This window comes from Oncorhynchus masou, chromosome 3, assembly GCF_036934945.1.
Source record: "Oncorhynchus masou masou isolate Uvic2021 chromosome 3, UVic_Omas_1.1, whole genome shotgun sequence".
Taxonomy (NCBI): Eukaryota; Metazoa; Chordata; class Actinopteri; order Salmoniformes; family Salmonidae; genus Oncorhynchus; species Oncorhynchus masou.
Genome location: NC_088214.1, coordinates 9,726,959 through 9,754,027, shown reverse-complemented (window position 1 = coordinate 9,754,027; position 27,069 = coordinate 9,726,959). Strand labels below are relative to the sequence as shown.

The 27,069-nt window shown below is 44.1% G+C and overlaps 1 protein-coding gene across 2 annotated transcripts; it reads left to right on the top strand.

The window, feature by feature from the left end:
• The first annotated feature begins 1,000 nt into the window (after positions 1 to 1,000).
• On the top strand, positions 1,001 to 26,562 carry LOC135509670 (myelin protein P0-like). Of its 2 annotated transcripts, none has more exons than XM_064930537.1 (6): positions 1,001 to 1,190; positions 5,171 to 5,337; positions 6,352 to 6,565; positions 7,127 to 7,256; positions 7,861 to 7,909; positions 19,344 to 20,290. In XM_064930537.1, the coding sequence occupies exons 1-6, from the start codon at positions 1,145 to 1,147 to the stop codon at positions 19,431 to 19,433; spliced, it is 696 nt and encodes a 231-aa protein (XP_064786609.1). In that variant the 5' UTR covers positions 1,001 to 1,144; the 3' UTR covers positions 19,434 to 20,290. The 2 variants fall into 2 exon arrangements, with proteins under 2 accessions (XP_064786609.1, XP_064786599.1); XM_064930527.1 differs by lacking the exon at positions 19,344 to 20,290 and adding an exon at positions 24,618 to 26,562 and having other exon boundaries at positions 1,130 to 1,190.
• The last annotated feature ends 507 nt before the right edge of the window (positions 26,563 to 27,069 follow it).

The following is a 27,069-nucleotide window of genomic DNA, read 5'->3' as shown; positions in this document are numbered from 1 at the left end:
CTATCTGCGTTTGCTCTCATGTCTGTGTGTCCCAGTGTCCTCATGTCAGCCCATCTAGATATAGGTCTCTCCCCACTCACTCTCACTCTCTTTCCTATGTCTTGCTAAGTCTTGTGCGAATTCTCTCTCTCCTCTCTCTCTCCCCCCTCTCTCTCTCTCTCTCTCTCTGTTTTACAGGAATAAGTGAAGTGGGAGCTCTGCAGAGGGAGGCAGGAGGAGAATACAACGCTTTGTCTGGATGGAGAGAGAGAGAGGTTGGAGAGAAAGAAGGCTCCATTGAAAGACAGACCAGTCTCCCCCTGTGCCCCTCTCTCCCTCCATTGTTTGTCTGCTAGACGTCAGCAAACAGGCAGGAATTCGGAGCGAGAAAGGGAGAGAGAAAGAGAGACAGAGAGAGAGCTAGAGAGAGAGAGAGCTTGAGAGGGAGAGAGAGAGAGAGAGACAGAAAGAGCTAGAGAGAGAGAGAGAGAGAGAGAGAGAGAGGGAGGGAGAGAGAGAGAGGGAGGGAGAGAGAGAGAGAGAGAGAGAGAGAGAAAGAGTGAGCGCTAGGGAGAGAGAGAGAGAGAGAGAGAGGGAGAGAGACAGAGAGAGAGAGAGAGAGAGAGAGAGATCACCACATCTCACCACATCTCGGTGAAAGTGCAGGAAGAGGAAAAACCGGGGGATGATGGACAGGGTTACACTGACCTCGTCAGAGATAGGCCCCCCCCCCACCTTCTAATCAAGGACTGATTTAGACCTGGGACACCAGGTGGGTGCAATTACCTATCAGATAGAACAGAAAACCTTAAGTACCCGGGACCTTCAGACTCGAATATGAATACCCCTGTCCTGTCCTATCACACACAGGAAATGACATCATTCTGGGACAATACATGATGTGGTAAAGATTGACGGTGTACATTGTTGTACATCTGAGGTGTAGGTGGAGACAGGGAGAGAGGGAGGAATGGGTCGGGCCGTGGTGAGAGAGAGAGAGAGGGGTGTGGTTGGCTATAAACCCTGGGACAGTAGTGTTCTGTTGTTGTCCCTCTGTCCTGGCACCCTGCATCACTCTGTCCTATCTCTCCGTCCTTCTCCATCGCTCCATAGTGGGACTCCTCCATCTGCAACATCCCTTTAGGAACCCAAAGAGTCAGGAACCATGCTGACCATCTTGGCGCTGGCATCGGTCATACTGCTTGGAATAGGTAACAATTTGGTTTGTCTTTATATCCTTCATCTCAGCCTCTCAACTCTAATTATTTTCACAATTATAAGGCCACTGTAATGTGAAGTGGAACTGCGCTCAATTTCTTTGATTTATGGTTAAAAAAACAAACAAGTTACTTCTAGTATGTTAATTCTATGACTAAACCTTCTAATTTGATTTGTGAATAGTGCTGCCAGACCTTTATCAACATCTGGGTTAAAGGTCAAAGAGCACATAGGGTCAGTTACACAGTTACACAGTTGAATAAATAACGGATATGATGAATGATCTCCTATGCTTTACACAGGCTTTGGTATTTCATTATGAACTTTACGTTGAATTAATCCCGTCGGTCGCTGACTCTGGGTGACTCTGGGTGGCTGATATTGGTAGATATTAATTAAAGGGAAGGCAAGTAAAGGAAACCTGTCAGATGATTGGTTGGTCTTGTAATACATTGTTATGCGGATGTTATATTGTTGTGACGGAATTCCACAAGGCTCACAAAGTTAGAGTGAGGGTATCAATATTGGGACTCACTCTGAGACAGTGTGTTGACAGCATTTTTACACTTGAGCAGAGATCCTTTTTCTTGCCCCTGGTTTTTACAGCTTTGTCAAAATCTTTATTAAAAATGTCAAGTCTTATTCCATTGACATGTTCTCTGCTGGCTGACATTAGTTTTTCAAGGACGCTGGAGTTGTGATCTGCTGAGAGTTTCAACCTGTGAACATTTTTAATGTACATTTTTAATGTATCCACTACCGTTCAAAAGTTTGGGGTCACTTAGACATGTCCTTGTTTTTGAAACATATGCAAATTTTTTGTCCATTAAAACAACATCAAATTGATCAAAAATACAGTGTAGACATTGTTAATGTTGTAAATTACTATTGTAGCTGGAAACAGCTGATTTTTAATGGAATATCTACATAGGCGTACAAAGGCCCATTATAAGCAATCATCACTCCTGTGTTCCAATGGCACGTTGTGTTAGCTAATCCAAGTTTATCATTTAATTATTTTTTTTGATCATTAGAAAACGCTTTTGCAATTATGTTGGCACAGCTAAAAACTGTTTAAAACTGGTCTTCTTTATTAGACTAGTTGAATATCTGGAGCATCAGCATTTGTGGGTTTGATTACAGGCTCCAAATGGCCAGAAACAAATAAGTTTCTTCTGAAACTCGTCAGTCTATTCTTGTTCTGAGAAATTAAGACTATTCCGTGCCAGGAAACTGAAGATCTCGTACAACGCTGTGTACTACTCCCTTCACAGAACAGCGCAAACTGGCTCTAACCAGAATAGAAAGAGGAGTGGGAGGCCCCGGTGCACAAATAAGCAAGAGGACAAGTTCATTACAGTGTCTAGTTTGAGAAACAGATGCCTCACAAGTCCTCAACTGGCAGCTTCATTAAATAGTACCCGCAAAACAACAGTGAAGAGGCGACTCCGGGATGCTGGCCTTCTAGGCAGAGTTCCTCTGTCCAGTCTCAACGTCAACAGTGAAGAGGCGACTCCGGGACACTGGCCTTACAGGCAGAGTTGCAACGAAAAAGCCATACTCAGACTGGTCAATAAAAAGAAAAGATTAAGATCAAAATAACACAGACACTGAACAGAAGAACTCTACCTAGAAGGCCAGCATCCCGGAGTCGCCTCTTCACTGTTGACGTTGAGACTGGACAGAGGAACTCTGCCTAGCCTCTTCAAGAGACTGGACAGGAACATCCTAGAAGGCCAGAGTCGCCTCTTCACTGTTGTTTTGCGGGTACTATTTAATGAAGCTGCCAGTTGAGGACTTATGAGGCGTCTGTTTCTCAAACTAGACACTCTAATGTACTCCCACTTCTCTTTTCTAATGATCAATGAGCCTTTTAAAATGATAAACTTGGATTAGCTAACACAATGTGCCATTGGAACACAGGAGTGATGGATTGCTTATAATGGGCCTCTGTACGCCTATGTAGATATTCCATTAAAAATCAGCCGTTTCCAGCCACAATAGTCATTTACAACATTAACAATGTCTACGCTGTATTTCTGATCATTTTGCTGTTATTTTAACGGACTGAAAATGTGCTTTTCTTTCAAAAACAAGGACATTTCTGAGTGACCCCAAACTTTTGAACGGTAGTGTACATTGCATAGTGTCTGACATGATTTGTGTGCGAGTCAGTATCTTGAATCAAAATAAATTCCTAATACCCCAAAATGCTAGGGATAATAATTGATGATAGCAATGTTTGTAAATGTCATTACATTGGTGGTGGTTAATGTACTGTTGCATGTATTGCATTTACTGTATTAGTCTTATATAGATTTTATTGCAAATGCAGAATTTACATTCATATTTCAAGGACACAACATAGATTATTTTTCTATGGATATTTATATTCTGTGGATAGTTTTTGTTAAGCTGTGCTTTTTAGTTAGTATCAATCAACTCCAATCCTTGTTGCCTGCCACCATAACTCATGTTCATAGGGCATTGTGTCCTTGGATAAGCATTGTGTCCATGGATAAACAGTGGTTGTGTGTGTATGGATTTTGAAGTGTTTATAAATGGTTTTGAAACTGAAGAAAAGGTTGAAAATAACATGTCTATTCCACTAGGTCTACTTGTCTGTCTTTTCAAAGTAAATGAAATGGTCCATCCACACCATACTAGTTTTGAAGGTTGTGTTGGTTTATTGATGTGTATACAAGGGGTTTGGAACGATAGACTCGACAATAGTCTGAAGGATAGTCTTGAAAAAAACACCTTGCAACTCAAAAACATTCTCTACTCCACTCAATCCCGTTGTCGTTGTCTTATTACCCAGGGACAAAGTTGTGGCATGTGCAGCTAAGATTTTTCTGATTTAATTAACCCTGCGTCTCTCAGTCCCCTTTATCCTCTTGTCTGTTTTATAGTATTGTCCTTTTATATCCCCAGAAAAATAGTTTTGAACCGTGCAGTGCTGATCTTTCGTGTTTTATATTTTTTTTATTGAAAGCACCATAAAAGTCAACAATGGTAACATACACACATAGATGGAATGCTACAATGGTGAAACATACACACATAGATAGAATGCTACAATGGTGAAACATACACACATAGATAGAATGCTACAATGGTGAAACATACACACATAGATGGAATGCTACAATGGTGAAACATACACACATAGATGGAATGGTGAAACATACACACATAGATAGAATGCTACAATGGTGAAACATACACACATAGATGGAATGCTACAATGGTGAAACATACACACATAGATGGAATGGTGAAACATACACACATAGATAGAATGCTACAATGGTGAAACATACACACATTGATGGAATGGTGATGGGAAAACATACACACATAGATAGAATGCTACAATGGTGAAACATACACACATAGATAGAATGCTAAAATGGTGAAATATACACACATAGATAGAATGCTAAAATGGTGAAATATACACACATAGATAGAATGCTAAAATGGTGAAACATACACACATAGATAGAATGCTACAATGGTGAAACATACACACATAGATGGAATGGTGATGGTGAAACATACACACATAGATAGAATGGTACAATGGTGAAACATACACACATAGATGGAATGCTACAATGGTGAAACATACACACATAGATGGAATGGTGATGGGGAAACATACACACATAGATAGAATGGTGATGGGGAAACATACACACATAGATAGAATGGTGATGGGGAAACATACACACATAGATAGAATGGTGATGGGGAAACATACACATAGATAGAATGGTGATGGGGAAACATACACACATAGATAGAATGGTGATGGGGAAACATACACACATAGATAGAATGGTGATGGGGAAACATACACACATAGATAGAATGGTGATGGGGTAAAAAAGGAAGTGTAAAAAAGAGGTTATTATGAACCACAAGTGTGTTCATCTTTCTAATTTAACCCCGTCTTTAACCCCTATAGTGCCCCAACAGTCGGAGGCCATCGTCATCTACACGGGCTGGGAGCGTCACGCCCTGGTGGGGTCAGACATCCGTCTGTCATGTTCATTCTTCTCCTGGCGCTGGACTTCCGATGATGTCACCTTCTCCTGGAGCTACCGTGCCGACGGAGCCAGGGACAGCATCTCTGTATATAAACTCCTCTTCTTTATCAATCCTCTATCACTCCATTATCCTCCTCTCTCCTCCTCTATCGCTCCATTATCCTCCCTCCTCTATCGCTCCATTCTCTATTACTCCATTATCCTCCTCTATTATTCTCTATCACTCCATCCTCTATCACCTCAATATCCTCCTTTATCCTTCTCTATCACTCCATTATCCTCCTCTCTTTCTCTATCACTCCATTATCATCCTCTATCCTTATCTATCACTCCATTATATATCACTCCATTATCCTCCTCTATCACTCCATTATCTATCACTTCATTCTCTATCGCTCCATTATCATTCTCTATCACTCCATTATCCTCCTCTATCCTTTTCTATCACTCCATCCTCTATCACTCCATTATCCTCCTTTATCTTTATCACTCAGTCCTCATCTCCTTCTCATTGTACTCATCTCCTCATCTCACCTTGACTAGAGTCCTGGTCAAAAGTAGTACATTAAATAGGGAAAAGGGTGCTATTTAGGATGCAAACTTTCACTCGGTTCTCATCTCCTCCTCATTCCCGTCCTCTCACCTGGTGCCAACTTTTTCATTTCAGTCTCTCTCACCTAATCTGACTGTTTCCATCGCATTATGTCTCTTCTCCTCGTTGTGACTTGCCCTCCATGGCTCCCAATCTCCCCCTTCTATCCCCCCGTCTCTCTCTCTCTCCTACTCTCATTATCTATCTCCTTCTCTCCTCCGCTTTCATCTACCTCTTGACTCCCTCTAAAAAGATATCACTTCCTTCCTTCTTACTCCTCTCCAAAAACAGTTAATGAGCTTTACTTACAAGCCTCTTCTTTTAACACATTTCATCTCACACTACTGTATGGGCTGGTCTAAAATGGCACCTTAGTATTCCCTAATTTTAACCTTTACCAATACAAAAGTAGTTCACTACATAGGGAATAGGGTGCCATTTTGGATTCAACCTTAGCCTAGATGTAAAACCACACAATAAAGAAACTGAATGTCTTCCCTGTTCCAGGTCTTCCACTACACTGGTGGATCCCCCTATGTGGACAACAAGGGGCCGTTCAGAGACAGGCTGGAGTTTGTGGGGAACCCTGGTCGCCGGGACGGATCCATCCTACTCAAGAACCTGGACTACGGAGACAACGGCACCTTCACCTGTGATGCCAAGAACCCGCCTGACATAGTGGGACGCGCCTCCAGTGTCAGACTGCTGGTCTTTGAAAAAGGTGAGAGCATAGAATTACTAGCCTGAGGATCAGTCTGTCACATTCCATGCTTTGGCATGACAAGTAGTGGCAAAGGAGCGGCATAATGGCACAAACAGATCTGGGACCGGGTTATAGAATTACATAGATACAGTTCCTAGAATAGATACTGGCATCCGAGTAACATGCCTAATACATCCATCTGCCATCTTGGTTAGGAAAACTTCAATTCTACAAACGGATCAAATTCTATTCAAGGTTTATACAGACAGGTCTATTTCATCAACCACTGTAGTGAATTAAAGGGTCCGTCGTCACAATGAGAAGCAGCGCTGTGCCACAATCCTCCGGAATCATGATCAGAATTCTAAAGCAGACTGCACACTTAAGCAAGCCCTTATTTGTGCTAATATGTTGTTTAATGTCAGTGTTTTCTTGTCTTCTTCATATTTCTCTCCATCCCTCCCTCTCTCTTTTCATCCTCATTTCTCTTGCTCTATTTTACAATTTCTTTCTTTCTTTCTTTGTTTTTTTCTTCCTCCCTCTCTCTTTTTCTCCACCCCCTTCCCTTCACTCTCTCAGTTCCCATCCAGGCCGGAGTGATCACAGGGGCCATCATTGGTGCGGTGCTGGGTCTGTTGGTGCTCGTCGTGGTCATCTACTATCTCATGAGGTTCCTGGTGGCCCGCAGAGTCTTCAACCTCAGTGTCAGGTCAGTGTCCCTATGCCTGGGTCTGGGGCCCAACCTTGAGCTCGTTCTGTATGGCTTAGCTGTCACGAGGTGGTATTTTTCTGAATTGATTGAACAGATAGAGAGAGATAATGAAAGTGCAGAAAGTTAGGGACAGATTGAATCAAAGCTAGCCATGAGTGTCAGAGAGAGAGAGATAATGAAAGTGTAGAAAGTTAGGGACAGATTGAATCAAAGCTAGCCATGAGTGTCAGAGAGAGAGATAATGAAAGTGCAGAAAGTTAGGGACAGATTGAATCAAAGCTAGCCATGTGTGTCAGAGAGAGAGATAATGAAAGTGCAGAAAGTTAGGGACAGATTGAATCAAAGCTAGCCATGTGTGTCAGAGGCTGAGGCATTGCCCATAGACCAGCCCTCTGCACAGGAAAGAAGTTGACCTGTATTGACACTTTACAGTCTATCTATGTTGCTGTGTCTCATAACCTAGCTGGAGAAACAGTGCTGTGTTCTTTGCAATAGCTACAAGACAGGCAGTACTATACTGGTACAGGAGCAGTACATCCCTTTGACCACCGGAGGCAGTGGTTCTACATCCTCCTAACTTGGTTCTCTTTGTTTCCTCCAGCAAACATGGAAAGAAAGGGAAGGGTAAAGAGGGATCACAGCAGAGACAGGCAAGTCCTCTCAGCGTCGGCTCACTCACAACTACACAACGTTAGCATCTCACTCACAACGACTACACAACGTTAGCATCTCACTCACAACTACACAACGTTAGCATCTCACTCACAACGACTACACAACGTTAGCATCTCACTCACACGACTACACAACGTTAGCATCTCATTCACAACTACACAACGTTAGCATCTCACTCACAACTACACAACGTTAGCATCTCACTCACAACAATGACACAACGTTAGCATCTCATTCACAACGACTACACAACGTTAGCATCTCACTCACAACTACACAACGTTAGCATCTCACTCACAACGACTACACAACGTTAGCATCTCACTCACAACGACTACACAACGTTAGCATCTCACTCACAACTACACAACGTTAGCATCTCACTCACAACGACTACACAACGTTAGCATCTCACTCACAACTACACAACGTTAGCATCTCACTCACAACGACTACACAACGTTAGCATCTCACTCTCAACAACGACACAACGTTAGCATCTCACTCACAACAACGACACAACGTTAGCATCTCACTCACAACAACGACACAACGTTAGCATCTCACTCTCAACAACGACACAACGTTAGCATCTCACTCTCAACAACGACACAACGTTAGCATCTCACATCTCAACAACTACACAACGTTAGCATCTCATCTCACTCATCTCAACAACGACACAACGTTAGCATCTCACTCACAACAACTACACAACGTTAGCATCTCACTCACAACAACGACACAACGTTAGCATCTCACTCACAACGACTACACAACGTTAGCATCTCACTCACAACAACGACACAACGTTAGCATCTCACTCACAACTACACAACGTTAGCATCTCACTCTTAACGACTACACAACGTTAGCATCTCACTCACAACGACTACACAACGTTAGCATCTCACTCACAACGACTACACAACGTTAGCATCTCACTCACAACGACTACACAACGTTAGCATCTCACTCACAACGACTACACAACGTTAGCATCTCACTCACAACAACGACACAACGTTAGCATCTCACTCACAACGACTACACAACGTTAGCATCTCACTCACAACAACGACACAACGTTAGCATCTCACTCACAACGTTAGCATCTCACTCACAACGACTACACAACGTTAGCATCTCACTCACAACAACTACACAACGTTAGCATCTCACTCACAACTACACAACGTTAGCATCTCACTCACAATGACTACACAACGTTAGCATCTCACTCACAACGACTACACAACGTTAGCATCTCACTCACAATGACTACACAACGTTAGCATCTCACTCACAACTACACAACGTTAGCATCTCACTCACAATGACTACACAACGTTAGCATCTCACTCACAACAACTACACAACGTTAGCATCTCACTCACAACTACACAACGTTAGCATCTCACTCACAATGACTACACAACGTTAGCATCTCACTCACAATGACTACACAATGTTAGCATCTCACTCACAACTACACAACGTTAGCATCTCACTCACAATGACTACACAACGACAGTACCTCACTCACAACAACTACACAACGACAGTACTTCACTCTCAACAACTACACAACGTTAGCATCTCACTTACAATGACTACACAAAGTAAGCATCTCACTCACAGTTACACAAAGTTAGCATCTCACTCACAATGACTACACAATGTTATCATCCCACTCACAACAACATCACAACGTTAGCATCTCACTCACAATGACTACACAACGACAGTACCTCACTCACAACAACTACACGACGACAGTACCTCACTCACAACAACTACACAACGACAGTACCTCACTCACAACAACTACACAACGACAGTACCTCACTCGCCATAACTACACATCGATAGCATCTCACTTACAACAACAACAGCACAGTACAACACAAGTCATGTCAGAGTACAGCACCTATATAACAGCTCATACTATAACAACATGGTTACACACCAGAACGACACACCAGAACCACACAGTACCAGAACGACACAGTACCAGAACCACACAGTCCCAGAACCACACAGTACCAGAACCACACAGTCCCAGAACCACACAGTCCCAGAACCACAAAGTCCCAGAAACACACAGTCCCAGAACCACACAGTCCCAGAACCACACCAGTCCCCCCTCCCAGAACCAAACCTCTAAAATTTATCTTATCCCCCCTTTCATTTTAAACCTCCTCAAAGGCAAGACAAACACAATGGGTAAATAGCTTTAAGGCATAATGATAATACAGAAGAGCAGCACTGTGAAATGGCTGCAGCAAGGTCCTGTTGTACAGTAATTCAATTCCCTGTGAATGGAACTGATTTGCTCTCAGTGGGAGAGAAAGGAGAATACGAGGGAGACCTGCTGATTCCACCTCCTTTGAGCCAAATGTAAATCACTGGCCCATTATTGGCTCACAGTTATCCCAAATTACACAGAGTCATACTGCGGATAAGTGCAGGGCTTGGGGATGGATAGCTCTTAGGCTGCGTCACCAAAATGGCACCCTGTTCCCTATACACTGCACTACTTTTGACCAGAATAGTGCACTATATAGGGAATAGGGTGCCATTTTGGGACATGACCTTAGTATTGGATTAATAAAACACTCATTATTTCTTGTGTGCTTTTGGGATTACCAGCAGTTCCTCCGGGGCGAATCAAGTTTTATTATTTTGTGGGAAAGATTTCTTGTTAAATAGATGATGATGTATGACATGCTGTTAAACTACAAACACCTAAAGACCTATTATTATTATCGATCAATTCAGCTCAATCTACAAACTGAAATGAACTAAGACGTCTTAACGGAGGTAGTTAAGGGAATAGGTTTGCAAAATTCGGGTAACTTGAAAAAAAAATATCCAGGATTTCCTGAAGCAGGAATTTTGGGAAAACCTGGACATTTTGGGAAATTTTACAGAATTATACAACCCTACCAGGGAAAATATGGCTTGTAGTCACTTTCCTATAGCATTGTTCAGAAACATACATATAAAAGCAAGTATGCAGCTAGCGAATATATTGTAGCACTGGGTCGTGGGCATGTTGCTGGAGGTCAGCACAGTGTCAGGGGTTAGAGGCAGGGTTCTGTAGCACTGGGTCGTGGGCATGAGGCTGGAGGTCAGCACAGTGTCAGGGGTTAGAGGCAGGGTTCTGTAGCACTGGGTCGTGGGCATGAGGCTGGAGGTCAGCACAGTGTCAGGGGTTAGAGGCAGGGTTCTGTAGCACTGGGTCGTGGGCATGTGGCTGGAGGTCAGGGGTTAGAGGCAGGGTTCTGTAGCACTGGGTCGTGGGTATGCGGCTGGAGGTCAGCACAGTATCAGGGGTTAGAGGCAGGGTTCTGTAGCACTGGGTCGTGGGCATGAGGCTGGAGGTCAGCACAGTATCAGGGGTTAGAGGCAGGGTTCTGTAGCACTGGGTCGTGGGCATGTGGCTGGAGGTCAGCACAGTATTAGGGGTTAGAGGCAGGGTTCTGTAGCACTGGGTCGTGGGCATGCGGCTGGAGGTCAGCACAGTATCAGGGATTAGAGGCAGGGTTCTGTAGCACTGGGTCGTGGGCATGAGGCTGGAGGTCAGCACAGTATCAGGGGTTAGAGGCAGGGTTCTGTAGCACTGGGTCGTGGGCATGTGGCTGGAGGTCAGCACAGTATCAGGGGTTAGAGGCAGGGTTCTGTAGCACTGGGTCGTGGGCATGAGGCTGGAGGTCAGCACAGTGTCAGGGGTTAGAGGCAGGGTTCTGTAGCACTGGGTCGTGGGCATGAGGCTGGAGGTCAGCACAGTGTCAGGGGTTAGAGGCAGGGTTCTGTAGCACTGGGTCGTGGGCATGTGGCTGGAGGTCAGCACAGTGTCAGGGGTTAGAGGCAGGGTTCTGTAGCACTGGGTCGTGGGCATGAGGCTGGAGGTCAGCACAGTGTCAGGGGTTAGAGGCAGGGTTCTGTAGCACTGGGTCGTGGGCATGTGGCTGGAGGTCAGCACAGTATCAGGGGTTAGAGGCAGGGTTCTATAGCACTGGGTCGTGGGCATGTGGCTGGAGGTCAGCACAGTGTCAGGGGTTAGAGGCAGGGTTCTATAGCACTGGGTCGTGGGCATGAGTCTGGAGGTCAGCACAGTATCAGGGGTTAGAGGCAGGGTTCTGTAGCACTGGGTCGTGGGCATGAGTCTGGAGGTCAGCACAGTGTCAGGGGTTAGAGGCAGGGTTCGCTTCTAAACACAGTCTTTTCTTTAACCAAAAACAACAACAACAACAAAAAATTCCCCCAGAATTTTGGGGATCAAAATAAACTGACTCGCTGGTCAGTTTTGGCCATGGGCCACCTGATGCTGACCACTGACCCATATCGTCTACTACTAGCAGAACTCTATGGGCCCTGGTCAAAAGCAGTACAGTCTTTTAGTAATAGTGTTAAATCCTCTGTATCCTGTGTATGTGAACAATAAACATTGATTTGATGTTTGTCAGAACTCGTCGACTGTATGGGGAATAGAGTGCTACTTGGGACGCACACACTGTCACATAACTGACAGTCAGTTGGAGTTGCAGTCAGCCTCACAACGCCCAGAGGTTGGCTGCATAAATAAAACACAAAGCCAAAGGTTTCTGAAGTATAAACTCTCCCCATGCGTGATTCATTTCTCCTCACTATGGCTGCTCTCTTTTAAACCTACAGTATGTTAACGCTGTTTACAGGTTAAACCTACAGTATGTTAACTAACGCGTATACAGGTTAAACCTACAGTATGTTAACGCTGTTTACAGGTTAAACCTACAGTATGTTAACGCTGTTTACAGGTTAAACCTACAGTATGTTAACGCTGTTTACAGGTTAAACCTACAGTATGTTAACGCTGTTTACAGGTTAAACCTACAGTATGTTAACTAACGCGTTTACAGGTTAAACCTACAGTATGTTAACGCTGTTTACAGGTTAAACCTACAGTATGTTAACTAACGCGTTTACAGGTTAAACCTACAGTATGTTAACAGGTTAAACCTACAGTATGTTTACAGGTTAAACCTACAGTATGTTAACGCTGTTTACAGGTTAAACCTACAGTATGTTAACTAACGCGTTTACAGGTTAAACCTACAGTATGTTAACTAACGCGTTTACAGGTTAAACCTACAGTATGTTAACGCTGTTTACAGGTTAAACCTACAGTATGTTAACGCTGTTTACAGGTTAAACCTACAGTATGTTAACAGGTTAAACCTACAGTATGTTAACGCTGTTTACAGGTTAAACAGTATGTTAAAACGCGTTTACTGTTTACAGGTTAAACCTACAGTATGTTAACGCTGTTTACAGGTTAAACCTACAGTATGTTAACAGTATGTTACGCTGTTTACAGGTTAAACCACAGTATTTACAGGTTTGAAACCTACAGTATGTTAACGCGTTTACAGGTTAAACCTACAGTATGTTAACTAACACGTTTACAATTTAAACCTACAGTATGTTAACTAACACGTTTACAGGGTTTTCACATGTAGGGTTTACTTACACTCTAAAACAGGCCTTAACTACGTCCCAAAAGTCATCCTATCCTACTTTATACCAGAGCCCTTTGGGCCCCTAGACAAAATTAGTGCACTATACAGTATAGGGAATAGGGTGCCATTTGGGACACACATAGGGTTTTCATATATAGGGTATATTTACAGTTGTAAAACGTCCCATTTGATCAAAACGGCCTTATTTAGTGCTACGCTGACTCGCCACAATGTTTATCCGCCACTGTATCTTCATTATTTCTGTTTGCTGGGCTTGCACAATGATATCTGCGTCCCAAATGGCACCCTATTCCCTATATAGTGCACTACTTTTGACCAGAGCCTCTATAGTGCACTACTTTTGACCAGGGCCCTTTGGGGTGTATTTTAGTTATTTTTATTTTACCTTTATTTTAGGAGGGAGTCACCGTTATAGGGTGCCATTCAAAAGTAGTGCACTATTATATAGGCAATATGGTGCCATTTGGGATGCAGATATCGTGTGGATTCTTCATTCACCATTACTAAGAGAGGGAGGGAGGGAGGGAGGGTGGTTGGGAGGGAGGATGGGAGGGAGGGAGGATGGGAGGGACGGAGGGAGGGATGATGGGAGGTTAGGAGGGATGATGGGATGATGGGAGGGAGGATGGGAGGGAGGGATGATGGGAGGGAGGGAGGTTGAACAGCTAGTAGCTGACTGCCCTAGAGGCTGAAGCAACAGCATCACACAATCAGGCTGTACTGGAATGATAATACAGTGCATGTAATATTAATCCCAGCTAACGCACCATCCCCATCCATTCTCTTCCCCATCCCTACACTCCTTCCTCTCTCTCACTGACTCATTCACATTCCCTTCCCTTCCCCATCCCTACACTCCTTCCTCTCTCTCACTGACTCATTCACATTCCCTTCCCTTCCCCATCCCTACACTCCTTCCTCTCTCTCACTGACTCATTCACATTCCCTTCCCCATCCCTACACTCCTTCCTCTCTCTCACTGACTCATTCACATTCTCTTTATCCAGGCGCTGTCTCCCCCTTTCTTTCAGTCACATCTCCCTCCTTCTCCTGTCTGTCTATCCTTCGTCTTTTCTCTCCAGATGGCCGTGAGAGAAGCCCCTGTCTTTCTTTCTTTCTTTCTTTCTTTCTTTCTTTCTCTTGCTCTGTCTCTTTCTCCACAGGTGACCGGTTAGTCGTTAGTGTTTGGATCAGTTTATGTTTAACTGATCCATCCTCTAATCTGTCTGTACCTCTCTACCTGTCTCTCTACCTCTCTACCTGTCTCTACCTGTCTCTCTACCGCTCTACCTGTCTCTACCTCTCTCTCTACCTCTCTACCTGTCTCTACCTGTCTCTCTACCTCTCTACCTGTCTCTTTTCCCATCTCTACCTGTCTCTCTACCTCTCTACCTGTCTCTTTTCCCATCTCTACCTGTCTCTCTACCTCTCTACCTGTCTCTCTACCTGTCTCTACCTGTCTCTACCTGTCTCTACCTTTCTCTCTACTTCTCCACCTGTCTCTACCTCTCTCTCTACCTCTCTCTCTACTTCTCCACCTGTCTCTACCTCTCTCTCTACCTCTCTACCTGTCTCTACCTCTCTACTCTCTCTCTACCTGTCTCTACCTCTCTACCTGTCTATACCTGTCTCTCTACCTGTCTCTATACCCGTCTCTCTACCTGTCTCTATACCCATCTCTAACTTTCTCTCTACCTCTCTACCTGTCTCTATACCCATCTCTACATGTCTCTCTACCTCTCTACCTGTCTCTCTACCTCTCTACCTGTCTCTATACCCATCTCTAACTGTCTTTCTACCTCTCTACCTGTCTCTACACCCATCTCTAACTGTCTCTCTACCGCTCTACCTGTCTCTACCTCTCTACTTCTCTCTGCCTGTCTCTCTGTCTGTCAGTGAGCTGTGTTAGTATTCAGGCAGGGACTTCTCTCTGCCTGTCTCTCTGTCTGTCAGTGAGCTGTGTTAGTATTCAGGCAGGGACTTAGCTCCTACACCCTTCCCTAGTCACCTTCTGACTGATTTATCTGGCTGCATCCGAAATGGCACCCTGTTCATCTATGGGCTCTGGTCAAAGTTGTGCACTATATAGGTATGGGCTCTGGTAAAAAGTAGTGCACTATATAGGTATGGGCTCTGGTCAAAAGTTGTGCACTATATAGGTATGGGCTCTGGTAAAAAGGAGTGCACTATATAGGTATGGGCTCTGGTCAAAAGTTGTGCACTATATAGGTATGGGCTCTGGTCAAAAGTTGTGCACTATATAGGTATGGGCTCTGGTCAAAAGTTGTGCACTATATAGGTATGGGCTCTGGTCAAAAGGAGTGCACTATATAGGTATGGGCTCTGGTCAAAAGTTGTGCACTATATAGGTATGGGCTCTGGTCAAAAGGAGTGCACTATATAGGTATGGGCTTTGGTAAAAAGGAGTGCACTATATAGGTATGGGCTCTGGTCAAAAGGAGTGCACTATATAGGTATGGGCCCTGGTAAAGAGTACTGCACTACTTACTAATTACGAATTTGGTCAAATGTCTTTGATCTGTTGTAATGACACAAGAACAAGACAGTTGATCCGAATATATCATGGAGTGTCAGAAATTGCTGTCTGTCTAGACAGAAAAATACTTTGAAGTCAGATTTACCTTTTGGTGTGCAGTAGCAGGGAATAGGGGATAGGGTACAGTGAATAGGGGATAGGGTATAGGGGATAGGGAATAGGGGATAGGGTATAGGGGATAGGGTATAGGGAATAGGGGATAGGGTACAGTGGATAGGGTATAGGGAATAGGGGATAGGGGATAGGGTATAGGGGATAGGGAATAGGGGATAGGGTATAGGGAATAGGGAATAGGGGATAGGGTACAGTGGATAGGGTATAGGGAATAGGGGATAGGGAATAGGGGATAGGGTACAGTGGATAGGGTATAGGGAATAGGGAATAGGGGATAGGGAATAGGGTATAGGGGATAGGGAATAGGGGATAGGGTACAGTGGATAGGGTATAGGGAATAGGGGATAGGGAATAGGGGATAGGGTATAGGGGATAGGGTACAGTGAATAGGGTACAGTGAATAGGGTATAGGCTATAGGGAATAGGGTGCCATTTAGGATGCAATATCTGTCCGTAGCCACTGTAACTAGAGCCATGTACCTACCCTGTACCCTGTCCAAAGTCACTGTAACTAGAGCCATGTACCTACCCTGTACCCTGTCCATAGCCACTGTGACTAGAGCCATGTACCTACCCTGTACCCTGTCCAAAGTCACTGTGACTAGAGCCATGTACCTACCCTGTACCCTGTCCAAAGTCACTGTGACTAGAGCCATGTACCTACCCTGTACCCTGTCCAAAGTCACTGTGACTAGAGCCATGTACCTACCCTGTACCCTGTCCAAAGTCACTGTAACTAGAGCCATGTACCTACCCTGTACCCTGTCCAAAGTCACTGTGACTAGAGCCATGTACCTACCCTGTACCCTGTCCATAGTCACTGTGACTAGAGCCATGTACCTACCCTGTACCCTGTCCATAGTCACTGTAACTAGAGCCATGTACCTACCCTGTACCCTGTCCATAGTCACTGTGACTAGAGCCATGTACCTACCCTGTACCCTGTCCATAGTCACTGTGACTAGAGCCATGTACCTACCCTGTACCCTGTCCATAGCCACTGTAACTAGAGTCATGTACCTACCCTGTACCCTGTCCATAGTCACTGTAACTAGAGCCTTGTACCTACCTTGTCCATAGTCACTGTGACTAGAGCCTTGTACCTACCCTGTACCCTGTCCATAGCCACTGTAACTAGAGCCATGTACCTACCCTGTACCCTGTCCATAGTCACTGTAACTAGAGCCATGTACCTACCCTGTACCCTGTCCATAGTCACTGTAACTAGAGCCATGTACCTACCCTGTACCCTGTCCAAAGTCACTGTGACTAGAGCCATGTACCTACCCTGTACCCTGTCCAAAGTCACTGTGACTAGAGCCCTGTACCCTGTCCATAGTCACTGTAACTAGAGCCATGTACCTACCCTGTACCCTGACCATAGCCACTGTAACTAGAGCCATGTACCTACCCTGTACCCTGTCCATAGTCACTGTAACTAGAGCCATGTACCTACCCTGTACCCTGACCATAGCCACTGTAACTAGAGCCATGTACCTACCCTGTCTCTGTCCATAGTCACTGTAACTAGAGCCATGTACCTACCCTGTACCCTGTCCATAGTCACTGTAACTAGAGCCATGTACCTACCCTGTACCCTGTCCATAGTCACTGTAACTAGAGCCATGTACCTACCCTGTACCCTGACCATAGCCACTGTAACTAGAGCCCTGTACCCTGTCCATAGTCACTGTAACTAGAGCCATGTACCTACCCTGTACCCTGTCCATAGCCACTGTAACTAGAGCCATGTACCTACCCTGTACCCTGTCCATAGCCACTGTAACTAGAGCCATGTACCTACCCTGTACCCTGTCCATAGCAGCCCAGTGTATATTTCTACTACAGTTTATTTTTTAGTCATTCAATTAGATTCCTCTGACCTTTTCCTTTTCACTAACTCAGAAGCCACTTTTCTCCGCTGTATTTTCCATAAAGACCGTGGCTGAGTCCCCAATGGCAGCCCTATTCTATTTAGTGTGTATTCATTTTAAACCAGGGCCCATAGGGTTCTGGCCAAAAGCAGTGCAGTATATAGAGAATAGGGGGCCATTTGGGATATACCCCATGCCCTTACCCCTTGAGTTTCCTCTTACTTACAATATACCCCTATAAATAGTTACCACCTGTGGCTGGCCTCTCTCTCTCCAGTGTCCTTACCTTCCCAGCCCACTCACATGTCTTTAGCTGCAGTAAGATGAGGGTTTTCAGAAATATGTTATTTGCTATCGTTATCAAGGTCCATTCTATAGTGCTGATGAATGAGTGAGTGAACTGATGCACGTGTGAATTGTGTTGATTCAGTTTGATTCAGTGACAAGTTGAATGTGAGATGGGTAGCAGGTGAGATGTGTTGATTCAGTGACAAGCTGAATGTGAGATGGGTAGCAGGTGAGATGTGTTGATTCAGTGTTGATTCAGTGACAAGCTGAATGTGAGATGGGTAGCAGGCGAGATGTGTTGATTCAGTGTCGATTCAGTGTTGATTCAGTGACAAGTTGAATGTGAGATGGGTAGCAGGTGAGATGTGTTGATTCAGTGTTGATTCAGTGACAAGTTGAATGTGAGATGGGTAGCAGGTGAGATGTGTTGATTCAGTGTTGATTCAGTGACAAGCTGAATGTGAGATGGGTAGCAGGCGAGATGTGTTGATTCAGTGTCGATTCAGTGTTGATTCAGTGACAAGCTGAATGTGAGATGGGTAGCAGGCGAGATGTGTCGATTCAGTGTTGATTCAGTGACAAGCTGAATGTGAGATGGGTAGCAGGTGAGATGTGTTGATTCAATGTCGATTCAGTGTTGATTCAGTGACGAGCTGAATGTGAGATGCATATCAGTCCTGTCTCTAACTCAAAGATGCTTGTTTTGTCATCCCTTGCAGCTCTGGAGACCTCCCCCCGTCACTTGCCTCCCCCTTACCTCCTAAATGTACCTCTCTCTGTCTCGTTTCCTCCTAAATGTACCTCTCTTCTCTTCTCTGATGTAAATACCTCCCTCCTACCTTCAATCCTAATCCATCTGTTTCCTAATTTTTAACACGGCCATCTCTCCCCCATGTCCTCTGTGCTAAAACACCTCTCCTCTCTCCTCCCTGTCTCCTCTCCCCCTCTCTCTCCTCCACTCTCCTCCCTCTCCCCCTCTCTCCTTTCTCACACTCCTCCTTTCCTGCTGAAGTGACTCCTCTCCTCCCCTCTTCCCTCCTCCTCTCCACAGGTCCCTGTTCTCTCCATCGGGGACCCGTCCAAGCTGAAGGCCGCCGCCTCAGAAAAGAAGAAGCAGGAGTCACGCAAGGATAAGAAATAGGATACGGAGAGCAGAGAGCTAGAGCCCCAACACACAGCCCACACAGCCCAGCACAAAGCACCGAGACAGCCAGGGAGAGCAGGAACAGGGGGAGGGGACTCACCCAAGGGGGAGAGGCCTGACAGGGTGCTGATGACCATTGAGCTGGAGCTCTCCAAGGGGGACAAAGGGGGGGAGGGGAATGGGGGTGGGTCTGCCTCAGCCAAATCAGCCAGTTTCCTGTCCCAGCTCGCCAAAAAACTGACCCTGAAATAAGTGAATGAGACAGACAGGGGTTTTAAATGGAGGACGATACTGTCCGAAATCCTACTGGAGAGAGAGGCAGAGGAGGGTCTTAGAGAGGCGGTCCTAATGAACTTAAAGGCTACGTCTCAAATAGTACCCTATTCCTTATATAGTACACTACTTTAGACCAGAGCCCTATAGGTAGCAGTGCACTATATAGGGAATAGGGTGCAGTTTGGGAGGCAGAGTAAGTCTGTCTAGTACAGTATATTCCTTCCCACGAGATCTAAGCCTTTACAACTGAAACAATCATCATTAGGGTCTTAATGCCACGCTGAGGAGAACCTAGACACAATACTGAGGAGAACCTAGACACAATACTGAGGAGAACATGGACACAACACTGAGGAGAACCTAGACACAACACTGAGGAGAACCTAGACACAATACTGAGGAGAACATGGACACAATACTGAGGAGAACCTAGACACAATACTGAGGAGAACCTAGACACAATACTGAGGAGAACCTAGACACAATACTGAGGAGAACCTAGACACAATACTGAGGAGAACCTAGACACAATACTGAGGAGAACCTAGACACAACACTGAGGAGAACCTAGACACAACACTGAGGAGAACTAGACACAACACTAGACACAATACTGAGGAGAACATGGACACAATACTGAGGAGAACCTGGACACAATACTGAGGAGAACCTAGAACATGGACACAATACTGAGGAGAACCTGGACACAATACTGAGGAGAACCTGAGGAGAACATGGACACAACACTGAGGAGACACAATACTGAGGAGAGACACAATACTGAGGAGAACATGGACACAATACTGAGGAGAACCTGGACACAATACTGAGGAGAACCTAGACACAATACTGAGGAGAACATGGACACAATACTGAGGAGAACCTAGACACAATACTGAGGAGAACCTAGACACAATACTGAGGAGAACCTAGACACAATACTGAGGAGAACATGGACACAATACTGAGGAGGACACAATACTGAGGAGAGACACAATACTGAGGAGAACCTAGACACAATACTGAGGAGAACATGGACACAATACTGAGGAGAACCTAGACACAATACTGAGGAGAACCTAGACACAATACTGAGGAGAACCTAGACACAATACTGAGGAGAACCTAGACACAATACTGAGGAGAACATGGACACAATACTGAGGAGAACCTAGACACAATACTGAGGAGAACCTAGACACAATACTGAGGAGAACATGGACACAATACTGAGGAGAACCTAGACACAATACTGAGGAGAACATAGACACAATACTGAGGAGAACCTAGACACAATAGTGCTTCCAAAAGTATGATAAGTCAATGAAAGCCCTCCGACTACTAACTGTTAGTGTCAGGTCAGGAAACAGGCCTTCTGGATCACATCACCTGACTGCTGGTTGGATAACAACATCTGACTGCTGGTTGGATAACAACATCTGACTGCTGGTTGGATAACAACATCTGACTGCTGGTTGGATAACAACATCTGACTGCTGGTTGGATAATCTGATCTGGTTGGATAACAACATCTGACTTGGTTGGATCCATGACTGCTGGTTGGATAACAACATCTGACTGCTGGTTGGATAACAACATCTGACTGCTGGTTGGATAACAACATCTGACTGCTGGTTGGATAACAACATCTGACTGCTGGTTGGATAACAACATCTGACTGCTGGTTGGATAACAACATCTGACTGCTGATCTGACTGCATCACATCTGACTGCTGGTTGGATAACAACATCTGACTGCTGGTTGGATAACAACATCTGACTGCTGGTTGGATAACATCTGAAAAGCTTTGTTTCCATCCTGTCATCGTAGATTTGATGCAAGGCAGTATTTCTCTACCACGTCTGTCTGACACTCATCACAAGGGTCCTGGATACAGGGACAACCCAATTTGTGTCCCAAATTACATCTTGTTCCCTACATAGTGCACTCTGGGCCTTGGTCAAAAGTAGTGCACTGTGTAAGGAATAGGGTGCCATTTGGGAGACAGTCTGCCTTCCCCTTCACACTGGCGTTCTCTCTTTCCCTGTCCTCCTCTCAGTGGAACATGTTGCATTCAGAGTCTTCTCATTGAAACAGTCCAAGTGGTTTTAAAAACTTTTAATGCTAACTCTTTCACATCCTCTCTTCCCTATTTATCTTCCCCTCTCTCTCTTTCCCCCTCTCTCTCCCCTCCCACTCGCTCTATCTCCCCCTGTCTCTTTCTCTCTCCCCCTCTCCCCCTCTATCTCATTTCCCTTATCTCTTTCTCTCCAATAGGAATCTTATTTCTCAAGGTCTTGATTTCCTTCCACCTGACTGCTTCAGCTTCCATAGACCACACCCCTTTAGACTGCACCCATCTAGACCACACCCCTTCAGACCACACACATTTAGACCACACCCCTTCAGGCCACACCCCCTTTCCCATCTGCTCCACCTCCTGAGTGAACTTGTCCTATCTCATTAAGCCCTATGAAAGACTAGCCCTATCAAACTCAGTGTCTCCTCTGTAGAATATACAACACATAACCCCTCCAGCTAGCATCAAGTAGAGCTGACCCAGTATAGACATGCAGTGTAATATATGGACCCTGCTAATGTAGAGATACTAATGACTTCAGGGAGGGGTCAAATAGTTCCTAAAATTTCTATTAATGTTTCCTGCTGCTGGTTGCTTAGCTCAATGGCTCAATCAGATCAGATGAGAGTGGTGCGGAAAGAGAGTGTGAGTGCACCCTGCACTGACGAGTCAGACGAGTCAGAGAAATATGATTCCAAGCTCTTAGCTTGTGTCGATGGGTTCAACCCGTAGTTCATTTCACCGGGTGATTCAATCCCTTCACATTTGAGCTAATGGAGGTCATAGTTCTACACTGGGCTGTGCTCTGCTGTTTGGCTGTCAGTGCATGCTGAAGGTTAGGTTATTTCTGGCTCCATAAGGGCGTATACAGGATTACTGTAACAGCTGCAAAACAGGAAAATACTTGTTTATGACTGAGAGTATGTCCCAAATATCATTCTATTCTCTCTGTTGTTGTGACTGAGAGTATGTCCTGAATGGCACTCTATTCTCTCTGTTGTTGTGACTGAGAGTATGTCCCAAATATCATTCTATTCTCTCTGTTGTTGTGACTGAGAGTATGTCCTGAATGGCACTCTATTCTCTCTGTTGTTGTGACTGAGAGTATGTCCTGAATGGCACTCTATTCTCTCTGTTGTTGTGACTGAGAGTATGTCCTGAATGGCACTCTATTCTCTCTGTTGTTGTGACTGAGAGTATGTCCTGAATGGCACTCTATTCTCTCTGTTGTTGTGACTGAGAGTATGTATGTCCTGAATGGCACTCTATTCTCTCTGTTGTTGTGACTGAGAGTATGTCCTGAATGGCACTCTATTCTCTCTGTTGTTGTGACTGAGAGTATGTCCTGAATGGCACTCTATTCTCTCTGTTGTTGTGACTGAGAGTATGTCCTGAATGGCACTCAATTCTCTCTGTTGTTGTGACTGAGTCCATGAAATGATGTCACATTGACAGCCAGTGGACATTCTCAGGCCATGACAACAGAGGGATACCAACAAGTGATTCATCCTTATACTCCTCCAAGTTATTTTGGTCCCGTTAATCCCTCCTGCATGTGTCTCCCCCACTCAGATCATTATTTTAGCACTTGCTGGCAACTGGATCTCTCTCTCTGTCTGTCTCTTTCTCTCTCTTTCTCTCTCTCTCTCTCTCTCTCTCTCTCTTTCTCTCTCTTTCTTTCTTTCTTTCTTTCTCTTTCTTTCTTTCTTTCTCTGACACACACACACACACTCTCTCTATCCTTTAGTGACATTAAACTATGTTCCCTCATAGATTACCCAATCCACTCTCCACTCTATACTTAAGCCTCTTCTATCTGTATAGATACAGACTGTATCAGACATCTTCTATCTGTGTAGATACAGACTGTATCAGATCTATTATATCTGTATAGATACAGACTGTATCAGATCTATTCTATCTGTATAGATACAGACTGTATCAGATCTATTCTATCTGTATAGATACAGACTGTATCAGACATCTTCTATCTGTATAGATACAGACTATATCAGACCTCTTCTATCTGTATAGATACAGACTATCTGTATCAGACTGTATCAGACCTCTTCTATCTGTATAGATACAGACTGTATCAGATCTATTCTATCTGTATAGATACAGACTGTATCAGACATCTTCTATCTGTATAGATAGACTATATCAGACATCTTCTATCTGTATAGATACAGACTGTATCAGACCTCTTCTATCTGTATAGATACAGACTGTATCAGACCTCTTCTATCTGTATAGATACAGACTGTATCAGATCTATTCTATCTGTATAGATACAGACTGTATCAGGCCTCTTCTATCTGTATAGATACAGACTGTATCAGACCTCTTCTATCTGTATAGATATAGACTGTATCAGACCTCTTCTATCTGTATAGATATAGACTGTATCAGACCTCTTCTATCTGTATAGATACAGACTGTATCAGACCTCTTCTATCTGTATAGATACAGACTGTATCAGACCTCTTCTATCTGTATAGATACAGACTGTATCAGACCTCTTCTATCTGTATAGATACAGACTGTATCAGACCTCTTCTATCTGTATAGATATAGACTGTATCAGACCTCTTCTATCTGTATAGATAGACTGTATCAGACCTCTTCTATCTGTATAGATACAGACTGTATCAGATCTATTCTATCTGTATAGATACAGACTGTATCAGACCTCTTCTATCTGTATAGATATAGACTGTATCAGACAAAGGCAGACCCATCTCAAACAAACTCAGCAATTCTTTCTTTTTCTTCTTCCTCTTCCTCCTCTTCTTCCTCCTCTTCTCTCTTTTTCGAAACTCAGTGATGGACACCTCTCCTCTCCTCCACCCCCCTGATCACCAACACCCCTCTCACTCCCTCACCAATACCACCACACCCCTGCATGTTCATTCACCCACCATTTCTGCTGGTTGGAATGCCACGTCGCTGTCTTCTGCCCAACTATTGGCCAGGGATGGAAAATGTGCAGAATCATCCTCGTTAGTTCTCATTGAAGACTTAAAATTAGCTATAGCTCTCTGCCGGTGGCAAAAGTGTGTGTTTTATGTGTCCATGTGTCTAGTCGGACTGTCATGTCAAACAAAAGATGAGGGGACAAACTGTGTATGTGTATGTCACCCTAAAGTAAATAGTTATACATTTACATTTTACTTTACATGTGCAGGAAAACACATGGAGACCATGTTTTGTTTGAGAGAGGCAGACATGTGATAGATCTTCTTATGACATTTAATCACATTTCTGCTCTTGTATCTGGAGGGGGATTCTGTGTGGCTGTTCATTTCTTTTTGGTGCATGTTTTCCAGGTGTGGAAAATAAAGTCATTTTTCATTTCAGGTGTTGGTAAACTGCATGGGGCTACAGGAGGCACTGACACAGTGAGGGGGAGATTATGGGGAGGACAAGGGAGGTAAACTTCAGAAGTTGCCGTGGTAATGTGATTGGAAAAAAGAAGGTGGTTGCTGGGATGAAGATACTTTGGCGAGAGAAACTTATCTTGTGTGTTAAGTCAAACCAAAGTCCATATGTATCAGTAAAGATAAGGCCTCAGCTTTCTCTTTCAAGATCCTTACCCTGAGCTTCTGTTCTGAAGGATTGTTAGGCTATGCAAGGTGGTTAGTGTAGTTCTGAAGGATTGTTAGGCTATGCAAGGTGGTTAGTGTAGTTCTGAACGCTTGATAGACAATGCATGGTGGTTAGTGTAGTTATGAACGCTTGATAGGCTATGCATGGTGGTGAGTGTAGTTATGAACGCTTGAGAGGCTATGCATGGTGGTTAGTGTAGTTCTGAATGATTGTTCGGCTATGCATGGTGGTTAGTGTAGTTTTGAATGTTTGTTAGGATATGCATGGTGGTTAGTGTAGTTCTGAATGATTGTTAGGATATGAATGGTGGTTAGTGTAGTTCTGAATGATTGTTAGGATATGAATGGTGGTTAGTGTAGTTCTGAATGTTTGTTAGGCTATGCATGGTGGTTAGTGTAGTTTTGAATGTTTGTTAGGATATGCATGGTGGTTAGTGTAGTTCTGAATGATTGTTAGGATATGCATGTTGGTTAGTGTAGTTCTGAATGATTGTTAGGATATGAATGGTGGTTAGTGTAGTTCTGAATGTTTGTTAGGCTATGCATGGTGGTTAGTGTAGTTTTGAATGTTTGTTAGGATATGCATGGTGGTTAGTGTAGTTCTGAATGATTGTTAGGATATGCATGGTGGTTAGTGTAGTTCTGAATGTTTGTTAGGGTATGGGTGGTGGTTAGTGTAGTTCTGAATGCGTTCTGTTCTTTTAGCTGTGGTCATAGGGAGTGAGCTAGTGTGACGCACACAACGGTTCATTAAGGCAACAGGAACTAGATATCTCTGTTTACCTCAATGCTGTTTAACCAACTATCCATCATCAGATGTGAGTAGTTTGAATGTTTCTTTCATTCCTCTTTCAGTACAGCCACACAGACTCCTGATACAATACTACAAACTGCATTAAAATGTCTTCACACTGTTTTGTTGGATGTATAGTTTTTTGTGTACTGCATTAGTTTAGGTTGTCAGATAACATTCCTTTCTTAGACATTTTAAGCGTCTTACATTTTTTTTTTTTTATGCTTATAATTGAAGTGTACTAGTAATATAAATTCTACAGTCATGTAAAATGGTTTGTAACAGGAAGTTAAATAAAAATTAAAGCATCAAACGCATCTGTTGTATAAGAAGAATAAAATAAACTCAAATTAAAAATGTCTATTCTCCATGTCTGTTTGAGTCAAATCTGTTCTGATAAAACATTGGATCATTTATTTCAGGGATCGAGGTACGGGGCCACAAACAATCTGAGCGCATCATGAGAGGGCCGCAGTGGCTCCCGGGTCTGCATACCCAGACATGCAATCAGAGCCGGCCAAAGACTTTTTGGAGGCCCTAAGTGACATGTTGTTGCCCCCCCACCTTGCGAGCAAAACATTTTAGGGGCCCCCATCTTGACACCAGAGTGAAATATTCATAGTTTTACAGTTAATTTCCTTCTATTCTGCATATTTTGCCATGGGGAGTGGAGAAAATGTTGCAGTTTTGAAGCAAATTTACTGCAATTTGACAAATTTTGCCATGAGGAGGGAGAAAAATGTGCAGTTTTATAACGCATTTCCTGCAAATCTACACGTGTTGCCATGAGGTGGAGCAAACTGTTTGCACACACATTTCTACCCTTGTACATGGAGGGGGATTCTGTGTGTTTATCATTTTTCATTTCAGGTGTT

Bases quoted from the DNA above. Each gene is read 5' to 3' on its own strand.
- LOC135509670 (XM_064930537.1), top strand. From the start codon at position 1,145: ATGCTGACCATCTTGGCGCTGGCATCGGTCATACTGCTTGGAATAG. The intron at 1,191-5,170 runs GTAACAATTTGG...TAACCCCTATAG, and splicing joins GGTCATACTGCTTGGAATAG to TGCCCCAACAGTCGGAGGCC. The intron at 6,566-7,126 runs GTGAGAGCATAG...TCACTCTCTCAG, and splicing joins ACTGCTGGTCTTTGAAAAAG to TTCCCATCCAGGCCGGAGTG.